The sequence below is a fragment of the Cyprinus carpio genome, chromosome B18, assembly GCF_018340385.1.
Source record: "Cyprinus carpio isolate SPL01 chromosome B18, ASM1834038v1, whole genome shotgun sequence".
NCBI lineage: Eukaryota > Metazoa > Chordata > Actinopteri > Cypriniformes > Cyprinidae > Cyprinus > Cyprinus carpio.
In genome coordinates, this window is record NC_056614.1 from 7870551 (window position 1) to 7888475 (window position 17925).

General features: G+C 35.9%; 1 protein-coding gene across 1 annotated transcript; it reads left to right on the forward strand.

The window, feature by feature from the left end:
- The first annotated feature begins 12590 nt into the window (after positions 1–12590).
- LOC109058861 (E3 ubiquitin-protein ligase TRIM16-like) lies at positions 12591–17925 on the forward strand. Its single transcript, XM_042743708.1, has 6 exons — positions 12591–13275; positions 14318–14413; positions 14535–14768; positions 15139–15286; positions 15467–15514; positions 16635–17925. The coding sequence occupies exons 1-6, from the start codon at positions 12694–12696 to the stop codon at positions 17162–17164; spliced, it is 1638 nt and encodes a 545-aa protein (XP_042599642.1). The 5' UTR covers positions 12591–12693; the 3' UTR covers positions 17165–17925.

A 17925-nucleotide genomic window follows, 5' to 3' on the forward strand; every position in this document is an offset into this window, starting at 1 on the left:
GTCGAACGCAGCACTAAGATCCAATAGCACTAATAGAGAGATACAACCACGATCAGATGATAAGAGCAGGTCATTTGTAACTCTTAGGAGAGCAGTCTTAGTACTATGATACGGTCTAAATCCTGACTGGAAATCCTCACAGATGCCATTTTTCTCTAAGAAGGAATGTAAATGTAATTCTAGTATCTTGGAAAGAAAAGGGAGATTCGAGATCGGACTATAATTAACTAGTTCTTTGGGGTCAAGTTGTGGTTTTTTGATGAGAGGCTTAATAACAGCCAGTTTGAAGGTTTTGGGGACATACCCTAATAACAATGAGGAATTACTAATAGTCAGAAGAGGATCTATGACTTCTGGAAGCATCTCTTTTAGGAGCTTAGATGGAATAGGGTCTAACATACATGTTGTTGGTTTAGATGATTTAACAAGTTTATACAATTCTTCCTCTTCTATAGTAGAAAATGAGTGGAACTGTTCCTCAGCTGATCTATAGCACACTATCTGATGCGTTACTGTAGCTGGCGGCTGAATGGTTACAATTTTATCTAAAATAGTATCGATCTTAGAAGTAAAGTATTTCATAAAGCAGTGTTGGTCATCTTACTTTAAAAAAGTAATTAGTTATAGTTACAAATTACTTCTCCCAAAAAGTAATTAAGTTAGTAACTCAGTTACCACACTGTAAAAGTAATTAGTTACTCAGCAAAGTAACTGTGACGTTATTTTTTATGTTATATAATGCTGGCTGTCTGGTGCAGTCTCAACAACCTGGAGCTTAACACGCTCAAAACAGTGGAGATGATCGTGGACTTTAGGAGAAACCCCCCTGCTCTCCCCCCACTAACCATCATGAACAGCACTGTGACTGCAGTGGAGTCATTCAGGTTCCTGGGCACCACTATCTCTCAGGACCTGAAGTGGGACAATCACATTGACTCTTCTGCACAACCTGACTTTGCTGCAGCCTGGAATTGAACTGCTGGTTTCGTCTGGTCAGAGGAGAACTGGCCCCCCAACTGAGCCTGGTTTCTCCCAAGGTTTTTTTTTCTCCATTAGGTCACTGATGGAGTTTTTGGTTCCTTGCCGCTGTCGCCTCTGGCTTGCTTAGTTGGGGACACTTCATTTACAGCGATGTCGTTGACTTGATTGCAAATTATTGCACAGATACCATTTAATCTGAACTGAGGTGCATGATGACGTCACTGAATTCAATGATGAACTGCCTTTAACTGTCATTTTGTATTATTGACACACTGTTTTCCTAATTAATGTTGTTCAGTTGCTTTGACGCAATCTTTTTTGTTTAAAGCGCTATATAAATAAAGATGACTCCATTGTGAAAAAGGCCCAGCAGATGGCACATTTACAAGTGATGAAAATGCACAGACTTGTGATGAATAGAACACAAGTCTGTGCTGATGAGTGAAAGGATTTAACACAACCCACTGGAATCATCTGACTAAGACGTTTATAAATGTTTATCCACTTCAAAACAAATGAATTACTCTTCTTAAAAATAGTGCTTTAGCATACCTGCATGTTTGTGCTCATGAACACAGACAAGCTAACAAATTTGCCAATAAATCATATACTGATCATTTACTAATGGTTTATTCATCATTTGTTCATGATTAACAATTGTTTATTGAGATAATTATGCAAAACAATTTTGACAGAAATACTTCAATGATTTATAAGTGATAAATAATGTATCAACTAATAACTTATAAACCATCTATCTAATGATCTGTTTGATTTATTTCATGATTTGAACTTTTTTTAAGATAACTTACAACACATTTGTAAATGGTTGGAATACCACTCATTAATCATTTATGAACATATAATCATGTTTTGTAAATGATTTGTTCATCATTAACTAATAACTTATAAGTTACTTATAACTGAATTAATAAAACATTACTAAAATGTTAACTTATTACTTATTAATCATTTATGAATGTATAGTCATATTTTGTAAATGATTAGTTCATCTTTAACTAATAATTTTTAAATGACTTATAACAGAACGTTATTATAAAGTGTTTTATGGTTGTTTGGTTATATTTTTTTTATTGTTGGTTTATTTTTTTATATTATTTTCTTTATGTAACATTTATTCATGATAAACTTCATTTGAATGCTGACTATCACACATAATACAGCGTGGTAGCCAAGGCCTATGGTTAATATAATAATTTAATAATGTAATAATTTATATATACTTGTTTAGTGTCACGTCATAGCTGTGTGGGCAGAGTAGGCGTGGGGGAAAACAGTCCTTTCCCCCACATTGAAAAAGCATGGTTTTGACCCAGAATGGCCTACATAAAATAATTTCTGCCACTCAAAAGAGCAACATACGCATAAAAACTGAGCTATATTGGGTTGGACTGTCCGTATGGTATCTGTAACTGGACAAACATCCCAACGGACTGGCCAGAGGTGTCATTTCCCGACATTTTTAGTTAGCTAACTGAGCAAGAGACCACTTACTACAAGCCTATATGAGAACGAGACGACTTGTGAAAGTAAACATTTGTTGTTTTGTTTTGCTTAATTGTAATAAAGTAATAAAGACTTGAGTAAAAACCTGTCGTACTTTCCTATTGATATATTAAAAACATTTTTAACATTGACAAAACAGGTAACATTAAGGTCCACTGAAGTGCCTTGAAATGCGCAGCATTGTTCTATGTGGTGTGTGCTGCAGCTGCCTTATCATTTTCACAAATACATGCCGTAAAATAAAAAGATAAAATGAAAATATGTATACAGTATAAAATACCAAACATTGTTATTGGTTACTATAGTTAAACCATGGTAAAACATGTTTTGCTACACTAACCATAGTTTAACCACCAATTTTTTTTTTTAGTAAAACTGTGGTTATAGGTGTCATAGTCATGACACTTCTGTTCCTTTGTGTTTCCTTATTTGGTCATGTTCCTTTTCTTGTTTAGTTAAATAGCCCCACACCTGTTTCTGTTTCCCAATGATTACGTTCACTATTTAAAGTCTGTGTTCTCCCGTACTCCTGGGTCTGCTATTAATGTTTAATGTTAATATTAATGTTGATGTAATGTTAAGTTCTAATGTTGGAAGGTTTGTGTTTGGATGTGCCCTTTTTCTCCTGTGGATAATTAAAAGAACTGTTTATATATCTTCTTCGTCGTGAGCTTGTTTTACACACCAACACGTGTGACAGAATAGTGGACCTAAAATGTGTGTTTAGCTGCGATTTTCTTTTCTTTTTTTGTTTTGTTTTCTCCCTCTCCCGGAATGAATATCCCAGCTGTCCAGCTCCTGTGCCTGGAGCAACTGGACCATTCGCTGGAGGACCACACCAGGGACTTTATAGATCTGGTGTGCCTTTCCAACTTCCCAGACCGCTCACTCTGTGTTTTATTATCGCGGCCTGAGCGAGCAGTGTAAGGCATCTCCATTCACCGTCTGCCCCGCTGAGGAGGATATCTCCAGCCCCACTCCTGAACCAGAGGCCAGCCAGCTGTCAGCCCGCTGCATGGAGCAAGTGCCAGAGCCCACCGCAGAGCCCGAGCTGGACAGGATTACAGAGCCAATCATCGCCCCGGAGCTAGGACTCGAGAGTGCGACTGACCAGGTGTGTGAGCTGGCAACACCGTGTGTCATGGGATTACTGGTGGAGATCAGGGGCGTGAAGGAAAGCCCTGCACACACTCCTGCGACTAAGGGGGAGCTGCAACTGGTTTCTAAAAATTATGTAGAGGAATTAAACGACATTTTTCAAATGGACTGTATAGACTGGTTTGGGGAGGTAATTCCTAATTCTCCTGTGTTTCCGCTGGTACCGTCCAGCCCTGAATCTCCTGTGTCTCCGCTGGTTCTGACCAGCCCTGAATCTCCTGTGTCTCTGCTGGTTCCATCCAGCCCTGATCCTCCTGTGTTCCCTCCCAGCCTCCCTCTCCTGCCTCCTCCTAGACCAGTCAGTTCCTCTGCTCCATCTCGCTGGTGCCTGTCAGTCCTTCAGCTCACCCTCAGTCAGCGCCATCTGGGCGCTCTGGTCCGCCTCGGGACTTCCAGTCTCCAGCTCCGCCTTGGCTCTTAGCTCCCTCGTCTCCACCGTGGCTTGGCATCCCACCAGCTCCACCGGGTTCCCTCGTCTCTCTGGCTCCACCTTGGTCAGTTGTCGACCATCCGCCGCCTCGGGACTCCATTCCTCTGGCTTTGCCTCATCACTCCATCCCTCCGGTTCTGTCAGGCTGCTCCTTCCCTCCGGCTCCACCTCCATCCTCAGTCACTCCGGCTCAGCAGCGGTCTTCCGGTGCCCCGCCTCTGCCTTGGTCGCCTGAGCCTTCTGCTCCGCCTTGGCCCTCCGGATCCTCAGCATCACCCTGGCTCTGTGGCTGCTCTGCTCCATCCTGGGCTCCTCATCCATCGGTGCAGTCTCCGTCAGTCAGCCCCCTGGTGTTGTCGGCTCCTAGTTAATTAGCCCCACACCTGTTTCTGTTTACCACTGATTACATTCACTATTTAAAGTCTGTGTTCTCCTTTATTCCTCGGTCCGCTATTAATGTGATGTTTAAAGTTGGAAGTTTTGTGTTTGGATGTGCCCTTATTCTCCCGTGAGCATTAAAAGAACTCTTTGATATATATCTTCTTCCTCGTGCATTTGATTTACACACCCAGCTCATGTGACAATAGGTTACAATTGGTAATAAAAATGCCAAAAAAAAAAACACTAACAAACAACAAAAAATCCTTGGTTAGTCTACTATATTTTTACTATATTAATACCATTGCTAATTTTCGTAAGGGACTGTTTATAATAATATGAAATAAATGTTTTAATAGATTATGACATCACAAAATATCAGGGAGTGAGATTTATTTGATTGAGATGCGAAGGAGGTTTGCGGAACTGGTTTTCGGTGCAGGGGGACAGGACTAATGACAGATCATTGCAGGTTAAGTGGTGTAGCCTGTCTGTGCTACCTGCTCAGTGCTACCTTTGGTAATCCGTCTGTTTATCATTCATATACATCTTCAGATTAGGTTTTTTAACTTATTAGAGGTACAGAATGCCACACAGCAACTTTTCGGCACTGCACCAAGCAAAAATCTAACAAAAACATCACAAAAAGTAAAGATCAAGCACCTAACAAGGTCTCTGCGTGTTAATTTGAATGGTTTGTTTTCCCCCAAGGCATAAACGGTTATGACAGTTTTGTCTATAAATAATATAATAATTTCTTAATTCAAAATAAAATATTAATGAATCCATCTCTGATAATCCGGATTGCTACATATTTCTGTTGTGTAAACATATTTCCTGTATAAAAGAGTATGTCTATAACATTTTCAAGGGCGTGTAGTGCAATCTTATGGTTCTTAAATGTAATCACATTACAAGGTGACATAGTCCCTCTAGCAAATCTCCCAGAAGTGGACAAAACAGAAAAATCTTAGCACTCGGTAGATGCTTATGCTTATGAACATAAGTACACATAGGCCTACTCTTTAATGTTTTGCAGAAATTTTGAAAGAAACGAGTACGACGAATAAAATATTCATCATCATCAGCTATATGAACAAGAGGTCTAGGTGTAGTGGCATTATTTTTATGCTGAAGTTGTTCATAAATTCACACGAACATGTTTGAGCACAATCACAAAGAACTCATCACCTGAAAACTAAAAAACACCTGAAAAACAAAATCTAAACAGACTCATCGATTATCTCTGGTGGAAAAATTTTATTTACAATTCACACATTCAAAACAGGACAGAAGAAAGGATTTCTGTCTCATGTGTTCATTATAGCTAAAAATCTCTTTTGCCAAATCCCGTACATACTTCTGCATTTTGTAATTCAATGATTTTTAGTCAATTTGTTTTGCGCAAAGATAATTCCTATGTAAAGATTAAATTTGATTTCTTTTTTTTCCTAGAACCTTTACAAAAGTGTGGAACATCATAGCTCTCAAATGTGTTTGCATTGCATCTAACAAATATGACAGAAGTGGAGAAACAAAGATGTTTAGCATGTGCACGCATTGTAGATGCTTACGTACACCAGAGATGTTGCTTTATTTGAGTCAAAGAAGATGGCGATAGTAATTGCTAACATTCTTTAATGTTTAATGTCATTGTGTTGAAAAAGATTCTGTTGATAAACACCTCAGGGGAAATAATTTGAAATGGAGGTTTGTCAAAATAATAAAAAGTGTTTTAGACAAATGTTTAATAACTTTCTTAAATGAATAGGTATGTGCTCATCATGCTCTCTATCCCACGCAAGGATTAGCATTAACTTGATCTGAACAAGATTACTAAATCTAGTGGAGTAATAAAAATATAATTTATAAAATTTTCACAACTGTTTATGAAACAGATTTTCTGAATTCTGTATGCAATATAAACATTAATTTTCCTGTTTGATTCTCTTTTTTAGTGTTTTGGTCTCTTGGATGCACGAAAATTATGGATGAATTGTATCTATACTCTTTACAAGAGCATAGAAACTTTAACATGCTCAAACTTTAAAGAATGTGCAGCTTTCAGCGCAACAGTTTGATTTGTTTAGTTTCAAGGGTAAAACAGCTAGACTTGATTTTTGTGTTGATGCTTCATGTGATCGCACTTTGTGGACGACACAAAACTGTAACTTCATTTACAAAGAGATGTCTTCACTTAAAAACATACACAGTCCAAAAAACTAATTGTGAAAGGCTATCTGAAATCTTGATAATATGACTAAATCTAGTAGTGTAAGAGAAAAAATATTAGAGTAATGAACAAAACATTGTGATTATAAGATGTACCATATCCCCGGCGAAAATCTGTTAGTATATGCAAAAATACTCACAAATGTTTTAGCACAGCTATTTATACACATAGTATGAGAACTGTATATTGTGTCACTTGCATAGAAAATTCTTTACCAGTTTATCAGGGTCAAAAGGAAATTATGATAATAGTTGAAAAATCCTTAGCTTGTATATTTCTTTCATGTTGAAAATCAAAGATTCTAGTGTGTTTAATCTTTTAGCAAGTCATTTAAAAATTACATGATTCCTACAAAATCCCATCCGAAAAGCACTTGGGTGCATTGATTTTCTAAAGAAACAATACTGGTCATCAGACTATTTTAAAGAAAATTAAAGACAACAGACAGCATGCCTTGCTTTAGTAAAACAATGTGTTTAACCTATTAAACATGTTTAAATTGGGTGTAATTTTCTTTTTACTGAGAAGTTTTAAGCAAAAATGTATATTTGTTGTTTTACAGTACACATACTATCTACAGGATAGATTAAAATGAAAACTTTTCTTAAATAACAACAAAAAGTAAGCACAACATATATGATTCTGCCTATACTTAAAATTTTGTATACTCATTTTTGTGTGTGAGCCAAAAGAATCAGACAAAGTGTTGATTCATTGTCTAAAGCATGATACTGTGCACATCTATATGAGATGAATGTTGTAAAGACATTAACACAAGCACATAGAGGATACTCTTATCCACTGCCAGTTAGACCCCACAACCACCATCACTGTCAGAAGTAAATGGATAGGTGAGGTGGACTTGGTGGATAGTTGGTGGTTTGAATCATTTTTAACTTAAGTCTCCTTCTCATAAGTTTACCTAATCAGCATACAGATTAGGTTGTACTGATCCTACAGAGGTGTTAGCATACACACATACAGATGAGGTAGAAAGAACATGCCCAAACATAACACCTTTTCAGAAGCATTCAGAAAGTGTGATGGGTAATGGTCTTGGTGAATTCTTTAATTCTATGTTTCAGTTTTCAGTTGTTTTATTGGCATGGAAAATATTTTATACATTTGTATTACCAGAGCATTCCAGTACTGTTGCAAACAATCAAAAACAGTGATGGCTTAGCTATCAACATTTAGCCTATAGATCAAGCAGAACTGAACCATTTAGTGTTTGAGATGGACACGTGTTTGGATGTCTTCCAACCCCAAATAAACCACATTCCCGTTAACAAACATATTAAAACATTATATCGGACACCAACTACATCACTGTAGGAAACAGATAGGGGAGAAGCTTTGGGCTCTGGTGTCTAGACACCAATTCACCAAAGGTGTCAACCTAAAAATCAAACATGGAAGCTAGACACCCAGACAACCTCCTTATTCAGAGGTGGATGCAGACCGGCCAATAGAGGCAAAATGGTAACTAAGTATTAACATATACCATATAGATCAAACAAACATTGATCCTGTTAAGGTGACAATACACACCCTTTCTTCAGCCATTTTTTCCACAATCAGGAAGAACCCAAACACCTCCAGACTGGAAGTGAGCAACAGGTCAGGAAGGAACTCCATAGAAACCCCCATGGCGCAAGTAAGAGATAAAAACCATCATAAATCCATAAAAGTCAAATCTAACATCTGTTTGATCTTTTTGATTTACACACACACCAGTTATGTCAATCATGGGTGACAGGACCCCGGTGACACAACAGTGAGGGTGACAGACGGGTCATTTAGCCATAAATCTGACCAAGTACACATTTGACATATGACAACCTGTCAATCAACGCTGACATGGGTCATAAATCAGGTCATAAATCATTAATGACATAACGTAGAGGATATTACTACTTACATGCTCTTTAGCATCCTCCAAGCGTGCTGCCTGGTGTCTAGAAGTAGTCGATGACTTCTTGCGTGCTTTACTCCCAGACATTCCAGGGTTGTGCAGACTGCACTTGATGGTGGAGATGTGGACTTTTATTCCACTTGCTTCTGGATTATGGTCTTCACAGTTGGCACTGGCAGCCCTAAACACTTTTTTTATAACCCTCTCCAGCTTTATGAAAGTTTACCAATTTAATTTTTAGGTTTTCTGACAACTGTTTCCCTGATCCCATTGTTGCTTGAGACTGCTCCTGGAGATCTACCCACTTGCAAATATAAAATTCACACCTAATTTGGTGCCACTCATCAAGCATTAAGTGTTGATGATGTTTTTTAAAGGATCAGACACCTAATTATATATTACAGTTAAATACCTAGAGGGTTTATCAGAGGGGATGTAAACTTTTGAGCTTGCTATGAAAAATACATGTGGACTTGGACTCAGCTATTTTAACATTGAGGCCATACTATAAAAGGTTTTCAGAGGGGAAATACATTTAAATGATTACGGAAGGCTATTTTGAAGATAAACTGTACAGCAGAGGCATATGTTTTGATAATTCACCCAAGGTGTAAGGCAGATGCAAACTTTTGCACTCAACTGTACATATCCTTAAACTAGTACTTCCACAAGAAGCACAAGACAAATATCAACCAAAAGCATATTTTAATCAAATAATATAAATTAAATATTATATATTCATATTAATGAAGTCTTTAAATTCTTTATATGCATCTATATTGCATGTCATGGAAAAAGTCATTCATGTAACTTTTTTTAATGTGTGATGGTTATGTGGGTTTTTAATGTTATGTGCAAATGATTAAGAGACTTCTTGATGTTCAGAGCTCGTTGTTTACCATTAGTGCAGCTCCTGGATGGGGCTGCATCAGTTTCATGGTCCACCTCACCCAGATCACATGAGTTATTTGGGCGAGACAAACAAAAGGAAAAAAGAGGCAAATCTCCAAAACCTCCTCTACTTCTGCGTGTTCTTATTAGTGTCCTATCTCTCTTGCCCTCAACAATAGCCACAGGCGTCTATATATATATATATATATATATATATATATATATATATAGCTCATGTGTATTTGAAATAAATTGTAGTACATTTTACCACTTTTTTTCTCATAAAAACAGGTGTTTCATTTGTATAGTGGCCGCCGAAATATTCGGTCACATGTAATGTAATGTGATGCTGTAGATACTTGACTTAACAGTCAGTCTGATGATTTATGTAATGCAATACATTTTAAGTGTGGCTGAACTGTCCAAAATACTTTTGGAGGCTACCCTATTATAAACCAAGTTGACCCTTGTCTGAATGTATTCCAGAATGTTTCTATTGATTTTTGGGATTTTAGTTTGAAGGACAAAATTAATGGGAAAAAAACATCCTTTTTAGTGATTTAAACCAATCATTTGTGTACCTGAACTTTTTGTCTCAAATTCTTATAGTAAGATATTACCATTGTGACAACTTCACAACTCAAGTATACTCACTGGATTTTGCCAATATATTTCCAACAATCCTCAGAAGTGTTTGAGCACATTTAAGATTTAAATTTCCTGTTTTGAATTTTCTGGTTCATTAAAATATTTAAGAAGGCCATTAGGCCTAAATGTTTTTTTTTTTTTTTTTTTTTTAATTATTATTATTATTATTTATTTATTTTTATCTGAAGTGGATTGATGAAAGTGGTTGAAGACTTACTTTACAGCAGTGGTGAGGCCAGAAATATTAAAGTGAGTAGACCTTGGTGAAATAGGGTGGAGTACATCATTTTACAGTACATACTTGAGATATGACTATGGATGTGAATTTCAACAACTAAAAACAACATTAATGAAAGGTCAAAAATATGAGCAGAGAATATATGCCTAGACTGAAAATAAAACTGTGACTTTACTTGAAAACGTTAACATTTAAGATAAACCAATTTAATCAATTGTTAAACAGTTTTGAAAAGCTTAAAAAACACCAGCTGGTCAAAACTGCAAATGCAATGAGAACACAGCCCAAACATGTGCAATGACACCTTTTACAAACAAATTGCAAATGTTCTAATAAAAGTATATAATCTATTAAATTTTTTATCTACAAATTATTCAATATTAATTATTATGACATGTATATGTGCATGAGTTGCATTAAAATAAATCAATATAAATAAATAAACTGACCTGAGATCAGTTAAAACCATTAGATGCCCCTAGCTGCAAACAATCAACATTTCAAAACATTCATGGTTTTTGCATATTAAATTTTATTTCATGTGAAATTACATGAAAATCAGAGAAGTTTATCGAGGTCCCAGTGCAACTTTTCCAGGTGCCGGTAGTTACAGCATGGCCTGTATAAAATAAGCTTAATATAAACAATTTAAAAGTTTATTCATTTCTATTTATTTGTATGGTTCTTTTTATATAACACATTGCTCCAAAGTAGTTTAAATATCAGGACTGTTTCTGAATTTGTGCAGGACTTAGAAACTGCCCTGATTGCCAAACTATGTAGCTATTCGGTGTGACTGAGAATAATAACTTTGATGCACTAAATTATGTGAGGTGTGGCAGACATACTGTACCTCATGTTGGGACCACAGTATGAGTGCACTGTGAGTGTGGAGTGACCTCATGTTGGGACCACAGTATGAGTGCACAGTGAGTGTACATCTTTAGAGGGGTTTCAAGCTTGTTTTAGTTATGCCATGTTTTGAAATGTCTATGCATTTATATATACATAAATAGACCCTAGGAATGTGTATTATTAGCAAATTCTGAATCTCCCTCCCATAGGTTCGGTCTCTCTCACACATTTTTCACAATTCAGTTTTTGCATTTGTTTTGGTCCATTGGCACTTTATACCCTAACTGAAATTAATGCATGACAGCATTTTACAGGTTCATATATTTTCTGCATATAATGGTAAGTATTCTTCACCCGGTCATTACTAATCATTATTATGAAAATTTAAACACTTTTCACCTATATCAAACATTCTTGTCTGCTGCTAAACAGTAAGCTTAACACATCATTTCTTTTGATGTGTTTAATTAAAAACGAAATAAGCTAAAAATAAAAATTAAAATGTAATGGCACCAATACAGACATAATAAAAAAGACAAAAAAAACTCAAATGACAAAAGTACACATTACTGAATCTTTAACTCAAAATAAAATATGTATAAGTAACTTTGCAAGTATGTCAACTTATTCTACTAATCCTACCCAAACAGTCTACTAATATTCTAATGAAAGTAAGCTGGCATAGTTACAAAGTTGGACTATAATGGACTATTGAAATCAAGTATAAACAATATAAAAATGAGATCTATTTCAAATTATTACCAAATAATAGTATGTCAGTGCAATTAAATATGCATATACATATTTTTACAGTATAGCATACTGGTAATGTTTTCCACGTGAGGACACTTTGAAGGGATATTTCACCCACCAACTAGAACCCCCCCCCCCCCCCCCAACACACACAAAAACAAAAAAAACATAAAATATGTTTTTTTAATAATGTTAGTAACCAAACAGTTGCTGGTCCCTGTTGACTTCCACAGTATGTATATATATATATATATATATATATATATATATATATATATATATATATATATATATATATATATATATATATATAAAAACTACAGTATGTAAGTGAATGGGGATAAACAACTGTTTGGTTACTCACATTCTTTAAAATATCTTCTCTTATGTTATAACACACACACACACACACACACACACAAAAAAAAAAAAAAAAAAAAAAAAAAAAAAAAAAAAAAAAACCTAACTTGATTATAGTGACAGAATTGTCATTTTTGGGTGAACTATCCCTTTAAATCTGCGAATGTACAGAATAACAAGTGAGTCACAGTTTACAGACACACCTTTTTGCAAACCACACACAAGCAAAGAACCAGGAAACATTTCAGTTCGGAGATAACGAAACTTATCAAGCGAAGTGGCTGAACTCTTATGTGTTTCTTCTGTTTCTGTGCACATGTGGTGAAATGGCAGAAGCCAGCATTTTATGGACTCAGGACCAGTTCACTTGTCCAGTGTGTCTTGATCTTCTAAAGAATCCAGTGACCATTCCCTGCGGACACAATTACTGTATGACATGTATTTCGGACTGCTGGGATCATCAGGATCAGAAGTGTTTCTACATCTGCCCTCAATGCAGACAGAAGTTCACTCCGAGACCTTCTTTAAATAAAAACACCATGCTGGCTGAAGTGGTGGAGAAACTCAAGAAGACTGAACTACAAGCTGCAGTTCCCACTGACACCGGACCTGGAGAAGTAAAGTGTGACGTCTGTACTGAAACAAAATTCAAAGCCGTCAAGTCCTGTTTAGTGTGTCTGAACTCTTACTGTCAAAGTCACCTTGAACAGCATGAGAGTTTTTTTAAAGATAAGGGACACTATTTGATGGATGCCACTGGACTTCAGGAGATGATCTGCCCTCAACATGGTCGACTGCTAGAGGTTTTCTGCCGCACTGACCAGCACTGTATTTGTATGCTGTGTACGATGTATAAACATAAAAACCATGACACTGTCTCAGCTGCAACAGAGAGAACGGAGAAAGAGGTATGAACTGAAATTACACATTAGTGCTTTAAAGGGACTTTCCACCCAAAAATTTAAATTCATTCATCATTTACTCACACTGCCTCAAGCCAATTGGATTTAGTTGCATCAGCGTCTAATGAGCTGCTGCTCAACATTCACATTCTTGGCTAGTGCTTGCTGTGGCAGTTGCAGTGTGCTTTAGAAATCCTCCACCTTGCCTAGCTCCACCTGTATAGACCTGCCACGGTGTGATTTTCATGCTATATATGGGAGTTATTTCATTTACAGTATTTTATGTGTGCAGCAGCAGTATATCTGTGGATGTATTGGCAGTAAGTCTTAGTATTGCTCTGCCACAGCAGCAGCAGTGTAGCATATCTATTCCGCCAAGACCAAACAAATGAACATTGCTCTGTATATTACCATTCTAAACTTTCAGAGAGTTGTCATGACAGAAATAAAGTAAGTTCACTCTAAAAGTGATCATTTAAGTGTAGTAATCCCAGTTAACAGAAATATGTTCTATATATTCTAAAACAGTTTGCTAATGTCCCCATTAAGTTATGAAAACTTTATTTTTGAAACATTTTTTTTTATGTTCCAAAACTTTATATGTGGTTATGTGAATGTTAAGTGAACATAATGTGATTTTATCATTTTGCAAATATTATGGGTAACAATGCTCTCTATATGTTCTGAAACAAGTAACTTTTGAAAATGTTTTAAAAATAAATTGTTCCATAAATTATTTATAATAAAGTTTTTGTTCTAACTTTTTAAGAACACTATTAAAGACCACACAACTCTGTTCAGAACTTTCCCAGAATGTTAGTCAAAATACTGAAAACATTTTCTGTAAGCTGTGACGACACTCGCTGTGACACAAGAGAAAAAAAAGAACGGACAAGCAGATAAAACAACGTCTTACAGCCACATAGTCTTTGGTCATTGTGCTTGCTTACAGTATATCCACCAACACTATATAGAAGTCATGATGATTTTGTAATATTGAATTTTATAAAACATTTCTCATGTTTACTGTATGTTTTATGTTCTATAGAGATACTTGAAAAATACACAGGTAAATTACCAGCACAGAATCCACGAGCGAGAAAAGGACATCCAGGAGCTGAGAGATGCTGTTGAGTCTCATAAGGTGAGTACTGAGAGGAGAAAAAAGTTTGAGCTGCTGTACAGTTAGGAATTTCCTCCAAAGCTGAAGACCTTGCAGTCCCACTGAAACCCACTGGGTCTGATTGTAATGTGTGTCCCAACAGCGCTCTGCACAGGCAGCAGTGAAGGAAAGTGAGAATATCTTTTCTGAGCTGATTCGCTCCATTAAGAAAAACCGCTCTGACGTGACACGGCTGATCAGAGATCAGGAAAGGACCGTGGTGAGTCAAGCTGAAGGACTCTTGGAGCGATTGGAGCAGGAGATTGCTGATCTGAGGAGGAAAAACGCTGAGCTGGAGCAACTTAAACACACAGATGATCACATCCATTTCCTGAAGGTCATCAGCATTATGATACAGGACATTTGATATGATTTTACTGGCTGTCTAAGCAGTTAAAGTCACATAAATTGTCTTTTGAGGTTAGATTAGATTAGTGTGCACTCTCTGAAAAAAAGGGGTGGTACCTTTTCAAAAGGGACACTTTTGTACCTTTTAGGTACTAATATGTACACTTTAGGTACGTATATGTATCTTTAAAGTACCAATATTGATTCTTTAGGTACACAGGTGTGGCTTTTGAAAAGGTACCGCTCCAGTGTCAGCTTTTGTACCTTTTTTTTTTCTGAGAGTGTTAAAGGCAAGTCACTGAAGGTAAGTCATCAAAAGCTAATTATATTTGACCTTTTTTGTTGTTTGTTTTTTGTAGGGGTTTCAGTATCTGTCTGCACCTCTTGAACCTACAGAGAGAATTACTGTCACATCACCTCTCCCTGTTAATGATGTAAGACAATCTATCTGTCAAATGAGAGAGAAAATAGAGAAGTTCTGTACAGAGGAAATCAAAAGGATTTCTGGTAGGTAAAGCATTAAAAATTAATTTACTGTCACAAAAAATCTACATATTCTAATATCATTTTGAAAGTCTAACACATTGGAAATTTATTTATCACAGATAGATAATTGGATGGATGTACAGTATAGCCGTTAATGTCCTCTTATTTATGAAAATTACCCGTTTCTATTAAATTTTACAGTTAAACACATCAACATTGTTCTGAGAACCAGAAAGGACTTCCTACAACGTAAGTTGCAAAGAAAACAAGCAAATATATAATTTGAATCTCTTCATATTGTTAATAATCAGAGATGCACTTTATTCAGAAACAACAACATAAAACAAACTTATTCTGCATAAGCTAATGCCTTCTAATGCAAATATGTTCTAAAAACATTTTGCTAAAATTCTCATGATTAATTTCTGAAAATGTCTGAATGTTCTCTGATTTAAAAATATTTTAGCATGGGAACATCACTTATGAATGATCTCTGGATCTTCTAAAACAAGTAACATTGTACAAAACGTTAGACAAGTGCCCAACTAAAATCCCTCAGAATATAGAGAACATTATTAAAAACCAGATAACTTTGTAGAAATGCTCTATTAATGTTACTGGAAGAATGTTTCTGTTCAAACTTGCCAGATCATTAGCCACAATTATGTAAGCATTCACGGTGTGTCCTGCAATTTTACTGTGTAATTTAAGTAATAATTATTTTAATAATAATAATAATAATAAATATATAGTGAATTTCCTGTTTGTTTCTTTTTAATAAACAAAAGTACATCTAAATTAAACATGGTCATTTTTATAACAAATTACAATAAATGACAATAAGACACCAGTGGCATAATTATAAATGGGCCCCTAACATTAAATATGAGGTAAGTATAAAAGAAGACAATGTGTTTTTGCACTATTTTTTAATTTTGTATTTTTTAGTCATTCAGAAAGTTCATTAGGAGGAAATGAATATTCAGTGGGCAAAAAGATGAGCAAACAATATCTTAAACACAAGAACATCTGTCTGCCACAAAGCCAAAAGAACGTACAGACTTATGCAATTAATATACAAGTTAATTTAACAAAAGTAAATTATAGTGATTAATGAATATTAATCATGAACATATTTAGACCTGAGCAAATTTAATATTAATTTACTAAACCTTGCCCTTCTAGTTGTATTTTTTTTTTCTGTTGGGCTTAAAATATTGACTCTGTACTAACCAACCTACTGTAAAGCATAGTGTAAATGACCTTTAAATATTTTTATATAGTTCTATGTACTATTCAGCTACATTAAAACAAAAACGTTAATATTTAAATGTTTCCTGATCACTCTCATATATTTGATTTCCATCAGATTCTCATCAGTTCACATTTGATCCAAACACAGTAAATAAACACATTCGTCTGTCGGAGAGGAACAGATTGGCTACATACACTGACACAGTCCAGCGGTATCCTGGTCATCCAGACAGATTTGATGTTTATTATCAGGTGCTGTGTGGAGAAGGTGTGCGTGGATGCTGTTACTGGGAGGTGGAGTGTAACGGTGATGTGGGTATATCAGTGTCATATAAACACATCAGTCGCAAGGGAACGGATACAAAGTGCTTGTTTGGATGTAATGATCAGTCCTGGAGTTTGTTCTGCTCCTCTTCCAGATACTCATTCAGGAGCAATGATATGGAGACTGATCTGCCTGTTTTCTCCAGATACTCTAGAATAGGAGTGTATGTGGATCACAAAGCAGGAACTCTGTCCTTCTACGGTGTCTCTGACACAATGACCCTCATCCAAAGAGTTCAGACCACATTCAGTGAGCCTCTTTATCCTGGGTTTAGGCTGTACAGTGGAGCAGCGGTAAAACTCTGTGATTTAACAATATAGAATATTCCTACATAGCTTTAATCAGTAACAGTAAGATTTCAGCCTGTTCACACTCCTGAGATTTCCATTGGCACTCGTTCATGAGCTCTGTGTGTCATTATACAGGACACCAAAAGTGCTTTTTAATGTCTTTTTACCAATGCAGATTGTTTTCAAATAAACCTTTGGATAAGATACTTTTATGATCAAAATATCTTTATGGTTTTGCTATCTATATTGTCTCTGTGCTTTTATTTACTATATTTACTAGACATTTAATTACTGTATATTAATTTGGAAAATTAAGACATATTATAGTGTTTAGATTTTGGTTGCACTTTATTTTACAGTACATGTACTTACAGTGTACCTACCTAAGAAAGTACTGGTAATATAAAGTAACCACATGGGGTAGGGGTAGGTTTAGGGGTAGGTTCAGGGTAAGTACCTAGTTTCTTCCTAGTTATTGTAATTACTAAAATAAGAACATAGTATGCACATGAGTATCAGGAATGTGCTACCGATATTTTTGAAGACCTAAAACCACCCACCCCTCCTTGAATATGGTCACATCTCATTCAGAATATAAATTTCAACTTTAACATGTTGCATTTGTGACACACCAATGCCAAACCAAGCTAAAGACATTTGACCCTGTGTAAATGTCAGTATCAATGTAATCTGTGCCAGATTGTTATGCCGACTGGGACGATGATTGAATTTGGGTCTGGTCCTCCTACAAACTAATATTTTTGGAATAAAATATTGTGATTGTTCTTTAA

Bases quoted from the DNA above. Each gene is read 5' to 3' on its own strand.
- LOC109058861 (XM_042743708.1), top strand. From the start codon at position 12,694: ATGGCAGAAGCCAGCATTTTATGGACTCAGGACCAGTTCACTTGTCCA. The intron at 14,769-15,138 runs GTCATCAGCATT...TGTTTTTTGTAG, and splicing joins ATCACATCCATTTCCTGAAG to GGGTTTCAGTATCTGTCTGC. The intron at 15,515-16,634 runs GTAAGTTGCAAA...GATTTCCATCAG, and splicing joins CAGAAAGGACTTCCTACAAC to ATTCTCATCAGTTCACATTT.